This window comes from Plectropomus leopardus, chromosome 22 (genome assembly GCF_026936395.1).
Source record: "Plectropomus leopardus strain MGB_pleo_1.0 chromosome 22, ASM2693639v1, whole genome shotgun sequence".
In the NCBI taxonomy this organism is placed as follows: domain Eukaryota; kingdom Metazoa; phylum Chordata; class Actinopteri; order Perciformes; family Serranidae; genus Plectropomus; species Plectropomus leopardus.
In genome coordinates, this window is record NC_142197.1 from 25482406 (window position 1) to 25500025 (window position 17620).

The 17620-nt window shown below is 41.6% G+C and overlaps 1 protein-coding gene across 1 annotated transcript in view; it reads left to right on the forward strand.

Annotated features, from left to right (window-relative positions):
• efcab6 (EF-hand calcium binding domain 6) overlaps positions 1-17620 on the forward strand; it is a 76183-nt gene that overhangs the window by 9906 nt on the left and 48657 nt on the right. The window contains exons 4-5 of the mRNA XM_088072933.1: positions 6191-6294; positions 6394-6454. Of these exons, the coding sequence (XP_087929059.1) occupies positions 6191-6294; positions 6394-6454 (165 nt within the window). The remainder of the gene's footprint in view (positions 1-6190; positions 6295-6393; positions 6455-17620) is intronic.

Genomic DNA, 17620 nt, shown 5'->3' on the forward strand with positions numbered 1-17620 from the left:
CGAGGAGGACAATTGAATCATGCCTGCAGCCAGGGAGTCGGTAATGTAAGTCTCCATGACAGCAGCATGGATACAGGTTGAGTCTGGTGGGTGATGGTGCCCATGCGGTGGCCGTCCAGAGCCTGGGCAGGAACAGGACAGGGTAAGAGCTCCAGCCTGAGCACTAGCTGATGAGCCAGGTCCTCACCGACGATGTTGGCTTTGGTACCTGAATCCACCAGTGCGGCCAGAGAATGGGAGCCAATCAGACCCCGTACAGTCTCCAAATGTGACGCCCCCTGGCTGAAGACCTTGCGCATCTCCTCGGAGAACAGCTGAAAGGAGGTGCAGGAAGGAGAACTCTGCGGTTTCCCACAGCCGCGCCTGTCCGGTCAGGTGGTTGATGGTGAAAGCCACTCTCGCCTGCTCGGAGGAGAATGTGCGTGGCTGGAGGAAGAGAACAATAAGAAGCAGTTGGTGAGGAATGGCCCACAGGTTTCTGGATCTCTGTTATAGCACTTAGGGGTGCCCACCCTGGGTTCTGGCACGTCAGCGGGGAGGAGAGGAGCAGACGCCAGCGCTGGTGGGGAAAGTGCCGTCTCGGTTATCTGGGTTGCCAGTTGCTGGAGCTGAAGAGAGAGAGCGTTGAGAGCCCGCTCGTGATTCTCAGCCGGCATCTTTGTCTCCTGACAGGAGCTCCTTGTGCTGTCCGAGAACGCCCTCTAGCCTCCCCAGGCGATCGAGAGGTGAAGGAGTGTGTACTGAGTCCATAACTGGCCAGATTGTACTGTCAGGGCTAGTACTTGGACCCAAAAGCAACACACAAAACAGGAACAGTCCTAAAGAGTCTTTAAAGAAACTGGCAGAAAAATTCACACTTCATTGAAAGTCCACTGAGCTGAACGTCGGTGCAGATGACCCACCGGATCGATCCCCGAACTGAGCCCAATTGACGAGGAGGCTCAGGTAGGAAACCTGCCGGGAAAGCGGAGCAGGCAAGCAGCGGTGATCAGCTGATTTCTCCCTAGCAGTGGTGGATCAAGCAGGCAGGCAGAATCGCAAAATATCACCCTTTCTCTGCGACCAGAAATCAGGAAAACACAGATCGAGCTCGGAACCAGAAGACGGAAGGCAGGTCGGATTACCGGGACGGGGACAGAGCAGGTTGGTCAGGGATGGGCAGGTTCGGGAAAAGGAGATCAGGCAGGAAAATAACGCTGGATAGTCTTGCATGGCAAAGCACAATCTGGCAGTGAGGATGAGACACAGGACAGGTTAAATGCAGGAGCGGGGACTGACAACAGGTGAGTGTGATTACCGCTGACGAGGGTGCGGTCAGGTAGAGGGAGGGACAGGGAAACACCACATGTGATCGTCGTGATTAAAGGAGAGGTGAGTGAGAGGAAGCGGCAGTGGAGCAGACGTGATAAAATGTGCTTTTTATCTCTTTTTCCCAAGACATTTTTCCCTTTTTTAAAATTTTTTAAATATATTTTTTTAATCTATTAGTTTCTTGCAATTTGTGAAAAAATAATTTAAAAACTGCGCATTTCCTTTTTTCCATGTTTTTAAAAGAAATTGCACAAAATTGCTCTAGGTTCAAAGGTTTACAGGACTTATTTTTTTTTATTATTTTATCATTTATAATTATTATTATTATTTTTTTTACAAATGTTTGTTGTGCACCATGGGGAGTTTGCAGTTTTGTTTCATGCTTGTTCATATGATGACAAATAAAGTTCTTCTATTTACTGGAAAACACTTCCAGTTTGAGCTGATTAATTTGAGTGTTTAGGCAACACTTGGTTAAGATGTGAAAGGTTGTTTAAAAAGCCTGTCAATTACATGTGCATTAGATTTATTTCCCTTCAAACTCTGTGCTGTCATGTGGGGCAGATACCAGAAGGTGGCAGTGTAAGATTTGCAGAATGTCTCCCAGGCAGCTGACATTGACAAATGATGCTCGGTGGCCGTGGAGACTGGTCAGAGGAGAAGTGAATCTGGCAGCTGTTAAAGCAGACGTTATTTGTTTGCACCTCTATTGCTCTGGCATCAGATTTGCCTCTGATCCAGCCCACTGACTTATTTTGTACTCTTTTATTCCATACATTGCTCTGCGGATGGTTACCAAAGAGAAGGAATATGAAATGTGTGTGATGCAGGACGTGGAAGTCTTCACTCTGCGTCCATTGGCTCTAATGAGAGTGGCGAGGCCTCGAATCAGGACGCTGCTCCTCTCTGGCATTGATCAGTCGTGCGTGCACGCGTGCGTGGCGTGTTTGGGCTGTGCACGGCGGCATTATTCCCCCTCTCCCTTCATATTCGTGTGTGTGCGCACTGCCTCTGTCACTCTGCGACGCCACTGTAATCGTCTCCACTGTTCCTCTTTGTTCCGTCTCAGCGCTCACGCTTGACAGTTTGACTGCCTGTCTTTCCCACACAGATTTCCTCCCATAATATCAGCACTTTGTGTCCCCCCCCCCCGCGCGCACATACACACACACACACACACACACACACACACACTCACTCACTCACCCACTCAGTGTCTTAAATGAATGAGAATGAGTGGGAGTGGGTGGGCGAGGGATGGAGAGAGGTGGGGTTGTGTTTGTGTGTGTGTGTGTGTGCACTTTCTGGAGAGTTGCTGCAAGTTTACTTTAAAGGACTATCACTGGAGGAGCAGCTGTTGTTCTGGTGACATTTCCGTGCTTTGTGCTTGGGGGAGCGAGATGCCACAAGCAGCACGACAACCCTCCCTTCGTCTTCTGTTCTTTATTTATCTATCTGCTCTCACGCACCAACATCTTTTTAATATTGATCAGTGATTAGATGGGTACTAGCTGGGCCTGTAAGGGAGAAGTTGCTTAAATAATCAGAGTTTAATATGAAGGAGGGAGGGCTGATGACAAAAAGACATTCACAGCTGACAAATGTGATGCTGAAGAAGAAGGCGCTGACAGACAGCCAGGCTCACGCAGAGAACAAGACAGAGAAAATCCACTGCATCATGAGAGCTCAAAGCTCCATCTCCTCCCTCGCTAAATGTTTTTTTTTCTGTTTATTCAGTGTGATTAGAACAGACTTTAATTCCTCTTAAATGTTACTGCATTCTCTCTTCCTCTTTGGAGGCACAGCATTTGAGGCGTAATTTGAACCCACATTTAGCCTCAGAGACTGATTTTGCAAGATTGTTGAGATTCTGCGCTCTTTTTTAAAACAATGGCGTGTAGATGTAGAAAAGAGTGTAGACATATCGCCATGTGTTTGGATTTATGATTAAAACCTCTCACCAAATCAAATGTCAGTCAAAAAAATTTCATTTGATTCTACAATTTGAGCCAAAACCAATTTCTAAAATCCCCGATGCCGGGGTCACACTTCCTGCGGGAGCAGCACGTGATGTCTACCTCACTTAACTGCTGTGGCTGGTATGCTTGTGGTGTTGACACAGACAGCGTCATTGTTGTGGCACTGCTGCAGAGCTTCCTGCTGCTGTAACTACTTTATTTCCACAATTAAAAGCCGGTCATTTATGAAGCCATGTAACCACTGCCATTCTCAACAACAAGATCATTCCAGTATTCACATAAAAAGCCTTGTGTCAACAAATGAGGGAATTCTGTCTCTAGAAATGTCATCAGAGGGCTTTTATTTTTAAAGGTCAAGTTTAAGTATAGTATGTAAGTAAGTAAGTTATGTAAGTAAGTATATGTCAGGAATAAACAGTGAATTTTGAGTTTCTGCATATCTCTAAAAGGTCTTGAAGGTTTTGAATTTGAATTTGAATGATCTGTAAAAAAAGGCCTTAATTCATATTCAGTTGTTTTTAATCAGGCTTTTAGAAGTCTTAAAAATGCAAAGACTTAGGTTCTTGTAAATTGTTTTTGTTCCTGATTTTGCATTGTGAAAACTTAAAATAATTGGTAATATTTATTTCTGTTAAATAATTTCCTAAATACCGCTTGCATAAACATCACAAAGATCAGTATAGCGTAACTAGTAACACTAATATTTTGTCAGCTGGGATGCTCAGAGCAGAGGGGTGCAACAAGTGCAACAAAAAATAAAAATTGGCTATTTAACAAAGATTTCATGACATGGCTGAAACTACTATAAGGCAGTACGTACGAGGCTTGGTGTTTTTCATGTGAGAAATTTTCAAGCTCTTGATGGGAATCAAGACCGTGGAATTCTACATGCAAAGCGAGAAACATGAAATTGCAGAGAAAATGCAAGGTATGAAAGTACCAGTTCCAAAAATAGAAAGTCCATATGTAGCAGCAGATGTTTTAATCGTGGCGGGTCAGCACATGTTAAATGTATTAATGTGCCACTGTTACACTATGTTTTAGCATTGAAGGCCTCAGTATGCCTCAGCCAAAATAGCTTGTATAACACGCAGTATGACCATTTATCTAACTATCTATGGTAAATGAGCTGTATTTGCTTTTCTAGTGTTTTTGACCACCACGTCACATTCACTCATTCACACACACATTCACACACTGGTGGCCGAGGCATCAGGAGCAATTTGGGGTTCAGTATTTTGCCCAAGGATACTTGACATGTTACTGGGAGGACTGGGGATTGAACCTCTGGCATTTAACCCTCATGTTTATTGTGTAAAATGAAAACTGTGGTTCAGTGAGTGGTTTCACACAAAACTAAATGTGACTGCTATAACAGACCGACAACAGACTGCGACTGTCTTGTTTTGCAAAATCATCTTTTAAAATTGACAAATGTATAATTCATGCTACAATTTAAACAGGATTAAAATGTATATTTTTTTGACCATCCTATGTATTTTTTTCCCCCTGGAGGGGAATTTACTGAAAAGGCAAATCATTTTCTTTAGTTTACTTTTTTCAGTGTTACAATAAGCATGTTGCACACCAATCATGTATCCATTCATTCCAGTAGCATTCCTTAGTTTGAAACTGCAAGACAACAACTTAATTTGCTCCTATTTCAAGTACTTTTTTTTTTTTGTACATAACAGATGTTTACATGGTTGTTTGTTTTATCACAGTTAATTTAGATGAATTTAGATTTTCTGTATCAAAGGAAGATTTGTTTCCACAGCCAGTACAACACAGACACTTACAGATATACAGCAGAGGCAGCGCAGCATTCACTGAAGAGCACCAGCTATTTTTTTAAACTTAAGATGATAATTTAATATTGAGCTAATATTTATAGATAGTTGTGTTCAGATTTAAAGGCAGATCTTATCTCATGGCCTCTGCCCTGCGTACAATCAGCCTCTGACCTCTGCCTCACCTTCAGCCTCGAACTGAACTGCAGGTGTGTAACCACGCTGTCACAGGTATATAGAGCATGGATCCCCCCCCATCCCTCCCCTGAGGTGGGGGCTGTGTGTTACGCTCTGTGGCTGGTGATAGCAGTGATAATTGGACGGTATGGTGTCTATAATAAGACTCAATGCCAGGAGCGCCGCTGGGGACGGCTGCACTGGATTACACCATGGAAGGATGTAGGGCAGGGCAACAGGGACTCTACTTTGATTATGAGCCACCAAAATAGGTATATGTGTGTGTGTGCCAAGTATTTGTCTGCTTGATTGAATGGATGTGTGTATTTGTGTGTGTGTTTTTGTGGAAACTAGTTCTCTGATTTTGTGTGTTTGGGTATGTGCCAACTCTTTACCAGTTTTCTGGGAAGTGTGTGCGTGTGTGTGTGTGTGTGTGTGTGTGTGTGTGTGTGTGTGTGTGTGTGTGTGTGTGTGTGTGTGTGTGTGTGTGTGTGTGTGTGTGTGTGTGTGTGTGTGTGTGTGTGCGTGCGTGCGTGCGTGCGTGTGTGTGTGTGTTAAGCAGCACAAGGTCAGAACAAAAGCATGCGTCTGTATTTCCCAGGTGTGCCCTGTTATAGAGAACGGCACCTAGCATATTCCCCGAACAGCCTAGTCCTGAAAATTACTGCTCAACCCACCTGACGCCATCACCGCGCCGCTCTCCCTGTCTCCACGGAGACACCATTACATGTGCCATTATCGCAGACGCTGGTGCTGGAATGTTTGAAAAGTTTGGAGTGGGCTTGAGTGCAGGAGTGTGTTGGATGTGGAGTAATGTTTCCACCACACTGTCATCTTCATCCTCCTCTTGCTTTTCCATCATCATCATCATCATCATCATCATCATCATCACAGTTGTGTTGTTTTATGTCTTTGTGTGTTTGTTTGCTCTAGGTTTGTGAGAGGGGCAGTGCAACAGTGGACTACATGCAGTTCCTGAGGAGGTTCAGCCGAGCTCCGGCGGTCCACAGAGCCTGCAGCAGCTACAGCAGCGTGAGGTACACACACTTCTCTCCTCTAGCTGCAGCACACACTTTGTTAGGCGTTTGGTGGCAGCAGCTGAACATGAGTGAACTCTGTCTGTCTGTGTGTCTCAGGCGTGGTCCACAGAGCACTCCCATGTCCCTGTCAGAGATACAGAGGCATCTCAAAGAGAAGGTGTGTACCCTCTGTTGACTGTTCATTGATAAAAGCTGAAGTTTGTGTATCAGTGGTGGTCAGCTATAGTGAGTCTGGTGGTTGTCGAGTCTGATTAATGATATGCTCAGCAGAAAAGGTTGACACAATTATTGTTTATAGAAGAGGTATCCTGTGGAGTTTACCCTGAAATTGTGCAAATTGAAATTGAAATACATGAATATAATACATGTTCAATGCTCAATTTAAAAAAACCTTCAATTAATTGCAAAACAAATGTTAATCACATTAGGTAAAACAAAAAGGAAAGTATGCCTCAAGTTTAGCTTTGGTGTACTTTGGCATGTGAAGTTGTTGTATTGACAAATAGCAATTTGTCTTTACAGTTCTGACCTTGAAGGACGCAGAGCTGGAGAGTCAAAAACATTTTATTAAAGTCAAGTAAAGTCAAATCAGAGATTTACTTCTAAACACATGTCAAAAACAATTCCTTAAATCAGTGAAAAAACTGAACTCTATAGTACTGAATAGGGCTGGGCGATAAGGCTTTAAAATAACAATATGATATTTTTAGGCTACATCGTGATGCACAATATTTATGTCGATATTTTGAAATTTCCTCTAAGCTACTGTAAACGACTAAAACACAAAATTATCGTACGAACTACAGTTACAAATATAGTAGCTGCTGCCATTATATAAATTTACATCACCTACTGTCATAATAAATTTTAATAAAATACTGTTATAAATCTAAATATAGTTCTAAGTTATAGTGGTGCTGTGTCTGACTTTTCATACCCAAACCATGTTTAAACGACAGGAGGAGCTCGCTTTTCGCCATTTCTGTGCTCAGTTTCTTTTGGGTGGCCCTGAAATCAAGGCTCGATGACACACTGGAGGAGTCCTTATCGTAACCCTTTACCTATGATAAACACTAGAGGTCATCGCGTCAGTGGTTACAACACACACTTACCACAGTCTACAGTTTGCGAGCTAACCATTAGCTTCGAGCTTTGATTAACCCTTTAAAACCTCGTTCAGTTTTGTAAACTGAGCAAAGTAGTTTGATTACTTTCAAAAACATGGGAAAAAAGGCAATGACCAACTTGGCAAAAAGGTCCCACAAACTGTTGGTTGAAGAAAATGACCTGAAATTAGTTTTTTTTAAAAAGGTGGGAGTTATTAGAAAAATACACTTGCACTTTGGGTCATTTTCTTGTTTTTCTTTCCTTTTTTTGCTTATATTCAGGAAATTTTCTTACATTTTACATTTTTCTTGCAATTTGCAACTTGCAATCTGCTTCTCCCCATGATTTTGAAAGAAATCAAACCAGTTTTCTCAGGTTTCAAATCCATATCCCTGAGATGCATTCAACTGAAGTTCATGAATGTGAACACTTCCTGGAGACAGACGTGTAGCATGACTCCCTGACAACAGTGATGTCAGAGTATGTGAGTTAACATCCATTAATGCTGCAAAGTCACACTTCCACAGACTGAGCAGAAACGAATAAACGCTAAACATAAACATGACTCACACACACTGAGGATGATGTGTGTGTGTGTGTGTGTGTGTGTGTGTGTGTGTGTGTGTGTGAGTGAGTGTGTGAGAGGGGGTCTTTCATGTAGCAGCAGCCGTGTTTGTGAGGCCAGCTCTGGCAGAATCGAGGCTCTTCGTAGGAAGCATGACAGAGCTGACTCTGGATTTGTGCTGCTTGTGTTCCACATATTAAAGCAGGCCGTGGATGTTGGTGTGAAACTCAGAAAATTGACCAAATCCCATCTGTGGATAAATGAAGGCCTGAAGGCTATCAGGGCTGTCCTAATCCCTACCACAGACATATATGTGTGTGTGTGTGTGTGTGTGTGTTAAGCCATGTTCCTATGTTGACTACATTCAGGAAAAACATCTCTCACAGCCCACATCCTTCAGCCGGCACAATTAAAACATTTATTTACAGTCCATCCGTATTCTCCTTCTCCTGCATTGTGCCACTCTTTCAGTGTTTTTCTTTTTCGTGTCTCAGCAGCCAATCACGTGTCCAAAGAGACAGACTTCTAGGACCAGTAATATAATGCCAGCTATTCACTAATGCAGGACTGTGTCACACTAACCCACTCTGAAACAAATCAACCTTGTCAGGGGATTTCATTTCATAAACAAAACATATTGGAGTTTTAGTCCAACCACATTAATATTTTCTCAATATAATAAATAATATGTTACATATTCTGTCCTTTTTTATGCCTTTTATGCCTTGAGGTGATTTCATCATTTAGCACAAACATCCACTTGGACTCAGCTATGGACTGATTAGATTTTGGTACACAAAGGTCAAGGTCATTGTGACCACATCTGTCTCATTTTTGTGAACATGACATTTCAAGAAGTTCTTGAGATATTTTTTTCAAATTTGGCACGGACTATGCTTGTGCAGTATCTACTTTTTCATACCTTCTAGAATGTCATGGGTGTGTACGGTATATGATGGTATCAGTGTGCAACACCAAACTCCATTCTGACCCCCGGCACCACAGACCAGTAAATTTGCTAAGTCCTGCAAGCTGTCTTGGAATTTTTAGCCGACTTAAAAGACAATACACTCACGAGATGTCGACAAAAGGTAATATTCTCGCACCTATTTTCCTTATTAGACAGAAAAAGACAACCATACACCTTCTGAATTTATACATCTCTCTTTCACAAAATAAGACGTTAGCTTAATTGCCTCATTAACTCATCATAAAACACACTATATTCAAAATCAACAGAAGCAAAATCAAACTCACCCAAACTGTCTTAGTCTCAGTTTCGGTAGTTGTTTAATTATTCCACTGTTGTACCAGTCAGCAGCTCTGGTTTGGTTGCATTAATCCCTTAATTCACTGGGTTGGATGTGAAAATATGCTGTTTTGTGTGCCGTCTCTGCTGTTACACTTGCAGTCAGCTCAGCTGCCTGTTGCACCCACAGACTGTATATAAAGACAACATGACAGCTTCCCCGAAGTGAAGCTGTTCGATCTGGATTGCTTCCTAGTGTCTGACTGCAGTATAGGTCATAAAGTCAGCCCCTCCATGTTAGTGAATGGTCATAGGCCAAACTTAAAACAATGATGCACCCTCACTAAAAAAAGAATTAGTGAGGGCCCATCATTGCATATTGCGGGTTAAGGAGCTGAAATTACCGCATTCACCTGGGTGATGTGTTCCCATTAATGCCGATCGGAGCCAGAGGCGATAAAAACCCATGTCTGCTGCAGAGTGGTATGACCTGGGTGTAAATGCCGATTGTGCACATTCTTATTGCATTAAAAAGCCAGATGTTAGCGGATGTTAGTGGTTCTTCTGTGCAGTGGTAATGAGGCTTAAAAGAAACTTGACTGTTGTGTGGAGGCATGCAACTGCATGGCGGTATATCTCAGTTTAATGTTCTCTCCAACAATAACTGTTTGGTCTTTCTTCCATTAGTATAGTTATTATTCATAAACAGCCAATTCTCCCATGGACTTCTATCACGGCACCAACTCTGGCTGCTAGGTAACTTGTGATGCAACTGTAAACTTCTTTCCACCCAAGCAAATGCTGTTATTTTTAAATCCATCTCCATAAACACTCTGCATTTGACTTGTGTTACTAAGACAATAGCTTGTGTTGTCACGGCAACAGGATGAGGATGTTGGCCTACCCAGGTAGCGACCCCTCTGAGGGACAAAACGAGGCTCTATGTTAGAGGAAGTTGTGATGAATAAATCAGATATTCAGAGGCCTGTTTACTGAACAAACAACAGAGCCACCGGGGATTCCCTCTCTGCAGTCTGCACACTTTTGGTGACTTTGATCTCTGTCAAAATTGTTTGTCAATTACTGTATTAAGTGAGCATGTGTAGGAATGCGTGTGAGAGGGGGTGTGTGTGTGTGTGTGGTCACTGTCTGATGACTCGCCTCAGAGGACCAGCTGTGTCTGTTAATGAGTGATGCTCACACACATATGATGAAGTAGCAGTCACAGCTGTTTACCCTGTGTGCTCGCCTCACTTATCAATATTCAATTAAGATCAGTGCACTGAAGTAGCCATCCAAGGGTGGAATGAAGGATGTTCCTCAACTCTTTATTAACTCCATCTGTGTCTCCATCTACTCTCTATGCTTTGTTCATTACTGAGGGCATCTTAGTGCAGAGTTATATCTGAAAAGATGCAGTTCAGTGCATATACATTGATCATTAGTAGAACATCCTGACTGATCAACATGTTCCTCACCCCAACTTGTTAAATGTCACCGCTTTGTCAGTGGACTTTAACATCTACATATCGAGTTATTTGCCTGTGTATCTGTGCGTTTTTCTCGGACGGTGTGTAAATTTACACCTGTTAGATGCAAGGTGTCCTTTCAAAATACACTTAAGTTTTCAATATTTTGATTAGGGCAGGGTGATATGGCTTTAAATGTTATTGTGATATTTTAAGACATATCACAATACATATTTTTAATGTTAACTACTAAAATAAAAAAATGTAATGAATTGCAGTGACAATACAGGTAAATACAGCTCTCCAATTCATATATTAATAGTATTTGCAAATCGCAGTGGTGCTCCATGGGCGCAAAATGTGACCAAATAGTCACAGTCTGGAGCTCTACAAAAGCCCTGCTCTGCGTAGGAGCCATTTTATTGTCACTCTTCCACATTTCATCTCTTTACTATATAAAAATGTTCCCAAAATACAATCTGCTTAACCTACTTTGTTCAATAGAGATGCCTTCTATTATGATGCATCTAAATGAACACTGTAATGTTTAAACAAAAGCATTCAAAAGTTTAAAACTTTGAAACAGACCAATCCTTTTTAGACAGATGGAGTTTTTGTATAGTTAACCCAGCCGAGCAGCAGCTGAATTGTGTTAAAATACATATAAAACGACTCAGGCAGGACCAACATTCAATCACATTTCTGTCTTTTCTGTGATGGATTAGTGTTTTACTTCTGTCATTTTAATCCCATTTTGAAATTGTAACTAATCTTAGTCTGCTTGTCCGTCTGAATCTGCCACTTTGTGGAATACAGTTAAATAAATACAGTACTGCAAGTGTCAATCCTCTTCCTGCCTGTTTACATGTGATTAAAAACTGTACTGTTAGAACTGCTGAGGGGTCAAAAGAGATTTTCAATACTGGGATGGACGCAGGCCTAACCTTTAAATACAACTGTTTCTAGTCCTAATAATTTTTCTTAACTTTACAGCATCACTTTTCTGCTGATATGGATTGTTGCTGAGCCATGGTGTTTCCCTAAACTGAATGTATTTTAACATGTGAGTGAGTGAGTGTTTCAGAACGCACTTTATTGAAAGGAGTGTTGAGAGATTTTAGTTTGGCATGTTAAATTAGTATCAGCTGACAGCTCACTTTGAATTTTTTATTGTCTTTATCCATATTATGTGAAATTGGATTGGGGATAACCATGCCCAAATCAACTCAGCTTCAGGAAACTGAGGAAGAACTCAAATGACAATATGTCTGATCATTTTCGATGCTTTTTATTATGCATGTAAAACCCTAAATTACATATTAAATATTTTGGAAATTTGTGTTCCCAGAGACATGAACAAGCAAAAACTGACATGTACACTAAATAATAAGCAATGTTTGTATTTTACTCAAATTTACTGACAACTCAGTTTGTTTCCATGCACAAGTAAGTGGTGCTACAGTTATAGCTTCATTAGGTCATTTAATTGGATTCCTGTCCTTGTCCCAGTATTCAAGCAGGGGGGAGAATCCATTTATTGACAGAGGTATGTCCACTACACCACGGCAGCTAGTTTCAATAAACCCATATTATTTATACAGTTTATGATATAGACCGAATCACAATCATAACTGTTTATTTATGATAACTTTGGGGTAGAAAACCGCCGCGTCAGGTACATATAATCAAACAGCGCTGAGCAAACTCTTCCTTCATTGATTAGTTTTAGGTAGGTGTCTGCGGCTCAGTGGATAGAGCGGGCGCCCCATGTACATAGGCTCTCTATCCTATCAAATAATTCCCAAAAAAGCCCCAAAAATATCTTTAAAAAGTAGGGTTGTCAATGGTTAAAATATTTAATCGCGATTAATCACATGATTGTCCATAATTAACTCACAATTCATGCAAATTAACGGCACAATTTTTAAATGTACCTTAATAGGTTATTTTTAAAAAAAAATTCTGTGATTGTATTAAGATGGGAGTGAACAAATATGCTTGTTTCATGAAAATATGCATTTATTATTATTTCAAAAATCCAGAACAATCACAGTTACTCACCAGAATATTCTCCAGAATAACCTCAAAGGTACTGCTTTCTCAAAAAATACTGAAAGAGTAACTTGAGCATATTTCTGTAGAGAAACTGTGATGGCTGTTGAAGGCTGTGTGCGAAGCAGGGCACATACATGAACGGGAGCTGCTTGGTCACTGCAGTCATGTAGCTGCACTCTCAGTGGTCAGTTTAGGACTTTATGTTCAGTGTCCTTCTGTCTGTCTGCCTACCTGCAGAAAGTGCAGGCCTGCTGCAAACTATGCAAACTTGCCTGTGGCAAGGGGGAGGAGGGCTCTTTCCATCAGCTGTGTATTTGGCCAGTAAGTGCTATTTGAGGCTCGACGTTCTCCGGTGGTGACTCACTTCACATCGACAGTAAATGCAAATAACTTTAGTCTTGTTGAGAGAATCGTCTGGCTGGGCTTTATAGCAGAACATTCAAAAAACCTCTTTCTTAATCTATTTCTGCACATGGAGATTTGGGGTGGGCCGAGGATCATAACTACAGAATGTGCATGTGTTAATCCAGGGTAAAAAAATTAGTGGTATTAAAATTATTTTGTGTTAATTTGTTATAAACGTGTTAACTTTGACAGCCCTAGTTTATGCCATATAAAAAAAAAAATCAATATCACTTTAAGTGTACGTCCCTCGCTGATGGGGATTTGAAGTCCTTATATTAAAAACACCAGATGCCATTGAGAAAAGCAGTCATTTTACTCCTCTGAAGGGCACAGCTGCTGGTTTAGACAGCCTTATTGTGGAAGGTAAAGAGGAGACAATATTCAGATATAGTGAATGAGTATATATTTTTTTTAGGTGGCCAAACTATGTCCTGCTGTGGATCTGTCCACAGCAGGACATTGCTTAGCTTCCCTGCTGGTGTTGTGGGACTGTTATTCATCAGAGAAGGGGGGTGGCTGGGATGTGACTTTTTTATTTAAAATAAATATAAAATGCTACCTTTTCAAGTTGTATGTCCCTCACCTAAGCCAAAATTCAAAACACAAGTCCCTCCTCAGTGCTTAATTTTTTTTCAGTGTCCTGCCCATTTTGCAGCACCCCTTCATCCCTCTATAGTGACAAACAGTCCCGATCTCTTACCACCGAAGGAGGCCTGCATGGAGACTTGGAGCACGCACAGAATGCAGAGTCCAGTTAAAGTCCGACTGAAGTGTTTATATGACCAAAAAACACAAAACACCAAACATCCCCAAATCACCAGCAAATCACAGAAATGGTGATTCACATGGGACTAATATCATCCCGTGACCTCTGTGTTTGCCCAAATATGGTAGGTAATTTGCCCTGGAATTTTTACTTTACAAATTATGGACATAGCTGTTTTGCATGAGATTAAAATCACAGCTATCCTCTGCAATTACAAATTACCAGAGATCTCCAGGTAATACTAATCCTGTGTGAATAGGGCTAAAGACAGGACTTTTTGTAACAGGATGTATCAGTGTATAGGCACACTGGTCTGGGGGACATATTTTGTTTTTGTATATAAAGAAGGCAGTCTGAGAAAATCTATATCTTTAGCTGAGAATGTGTAAAAATATCTCTCCTAACAGCTCTCCCTCTCCCGAGCAGTTCTGATTAAACCAACACAACAGCAGGAAGCTTCCCATACGGGGATTCCCAGGAGTTCATCTTCATCACATGGGGGTCTGTGGTCTAATCTGCATCTATTTCAGGAGCCCAGTGTTGGTGGGAGGCCCTCTTGTAGACCCTCCATGTTGTGTAGGTTATGCTGTGTCTTTGTAATACTAATGTTTGGATAGTAAGCGACAGCAGCAGAACGGTCCCAGAGCCCCTTATTATCCCTCTGAGCTCCACTTTAATGCCGCCTGTCTCTGGCACTCTGGAGCCCGACCAGAAAGAAATTAGCCTTCTAATTGACAGACAAAAGAAAGTTCATCTGCGCGCTCTCTTGTGATCGCTGTCTGATCTCCTCTCGCTTTTTTCTCTTTTCTCCTCTCTTCACGCTCCCTCTGTCACTTCTCTCCTCCTCCGCTCCCATTTGTTATCTGACTCCCTCCCTTCATTCCCTTCCAACTCTCCGTCCTCCTCTCTCTCTCTCTCTCTCACTTCCCGTCTCCCTCTTTCATCCCTCCTCTTCAGAGAGCAGTCCTATCCCTCCGCTTGTCTCCTTCCCATAATTCATAGTGACAGGAAAGGTTAGAGCGAGCACGGCGGAGCTGTGGCTGACAGCGAAAGGAGAGTCGAGTGTCTTTTAAAGCCATGTCGTTACACACTGTTTACAAGTCGGCACAGTTTGAGGGAAAATACTGCGATGCAGCTCTGTCTGTGACACTAAATAACATTTAAATCAGGAGGGAGACTGTACTGTGAGGATTAGTGCTACACTTTACATATTCATTATTACACAGATATCCTGTCATGTTCTAAGAACCAGGTTACTCCTTTCATTAGAGTTTCATTTGGTGGTTTGAAGGTTCATGAATTTAGGTTTCATCCTTTTGTCTCGTACAGAATAGTGTCAGAATGAAAACAGCGGACCCGTTTTACCCTCTGCACACACTGCCATGTCAAACAGTATTTGTTTATACAAACATACAGGTGGGGCGAGGAGGGCTGGAGACGCTAACACATCACGAGTCATTAATCATCACTTTAATTACACCCAGCTGAGAAGGTTTCAAATTATTGAAGATATTTTCATGTGTTTAAAGAGGTCAGCTGAATAAAGGTAAGCAGTTTAAAGAACTCGTAATGTCACATAAGAACAAATTTAGTTTCATGCATTCAATTATTCATTGTCAGTAACCGCTTGTCCTGTAAGTGTCATGAGGGGGCCTCTCGCTTAGCTGTCACTGGGTGAGAGGGGGGGTACACCCTGGACAGGTCACCAGACTATTGCAGGACTGACACATAGAGACACACAACCATTCACACTCACATTCACACCTACGGCAAATTTAGAGTCACCAATTAAGCCTGGATACAACTGCCTGCGTGAGTATGAGCAGTGCGTGAGCGTTGCCGTACCTTGGTTTATTTTTCAGTGCCCGTGTTAACACGTCAGAGCATCAATGCTGCCTGTGTGAACAGGGCTGCTCAGACACATCTTAACTGCATGTCAGCCGCGGCACATCTAGAGAAATGGTGGCTTTCCAATGTTTTTACGTATGACGCTTGAGTTGTCAGCAGAAATACGCAGTGAAAATGGTGTTTTGATAATTATATTGACTCTATACCACCTCTTACTGCAGTTTCAATGTCTTCATTTGTCATAGAGATGAGACAATACAAACACATCTGTTGTACTCAAACGTTTCTGCTTCCGTTTCAAAATAAAAGTCAACGTCTCTGTTGACAGAATTCCTTCAGTTGTTGACACAAGGTATTTTATTGTGAAATATTGGCAGAACCATGTTATTAGCAATGCAGGAGCTGCAAAACTTCATAAATAAGTGGAATTTGTGCTTATAAATGTGAAAATACGTTACATCAGCAGAAGCGTCACAGCAACAAGGCTGCCAGTGTGAAGACTACAAGCATTCAAACCGCTGCAGTTTGGCAAGGCTCCCGTCACACGCTGCAGTATGTACACGCTGCCCTGCATGTTTTTGGAATGTTCAAACCTCACCCCAACCCGGATCTGAACTTGGGCCCCTTTTGCTGTGAGGCATTCAACATAGGGGTGGGGATATGGCTTTACAATGATATGTCATACACAATATATATCTTGAATTTTTAAATGTCCTTTAAACTAATGTTAACTACTAAAATACAATTTTTTTGAATGAACTGCAGTTACAAAAAAGATAAAGTAGCTACTGGCTGAGCAAATCAATGTGCTGCACTCTACAAATGAATACAAATTTAACCTGGTTTAAATTTAAAAAAAAAGAAAATCATTCATTTGCGGTTTTAAAGATCCACTCAGACAGTATCTGTGATGACAGTTTGTTATAAAGACATAATACAACACAAACACCAACCCCTTCTGACCACTCACTATGACTTTCACCACAGTAACAGAGCCAGCTAATCCCAGAGCTGTGCAGGACAACTGATCTAATTCTGTCAGTCTTCACGCTGCGTGTTATTAAACAGCTTGGATATTTGCTAAAATGAGTTGGAGCAATATATCAGTGGTGTTACTTAACAGCACTGAGTGGCATTATTGGGTCAATTCACCCAAATTACAAAACAATAAAAGCATGTTTTGTGGGTTTAATCTGATGGCATTTTGTCATGCAAGTCCACATCAGTCTGACTTTTGCATTGCGGGTGGTTCTAAATACTTAAGTACCCATGAGCCTCTGCTGCTTTGGAGTGAAGATAAATCCACACTGTTCTGAGTTTTCTAAGTAACCTCACCAAAGATGAATAAAGCTTTCACACCATTTTTAAACATTTGTATGTGGGACTTTTTATGCCTGAATTATTTTTGATAATTCTTTTTGCAGTTGTTAGCTGTAATTTTTGTAGGTAAATTTGTGTAGCACATATCTACATCTTTGTAGAGTTTTGTGACTCACAGGAAACTATGATGATAGGTAGTTTATGCAGAAAAGTTGTGGTGATCTGGCAAAATTGCAGTGTCACACTGAATTCACAGAAATTTGTTAAATTTGCGTTAATTGTTGCAAACCTGATTGCAACATCCTGGAGGGGCTGTCTTGTGTAGACACCCACTGATAAAAACAGCTTTATAGCATTGCTAGTGGTCAAAAGCTCTACAGGCAACCTTAACTTATCTAACTGTTATATGCACAGCCTTGTATCTTGGCTTTTTTTTACGCCTCTATTCTGGCGAAAGCTGAGGCTGGAGGCATAATGTTTTCAGGCCGTCTATCTGTCCATCCATCTACATGATATCTAACACCCTTGGAAAATTTCTT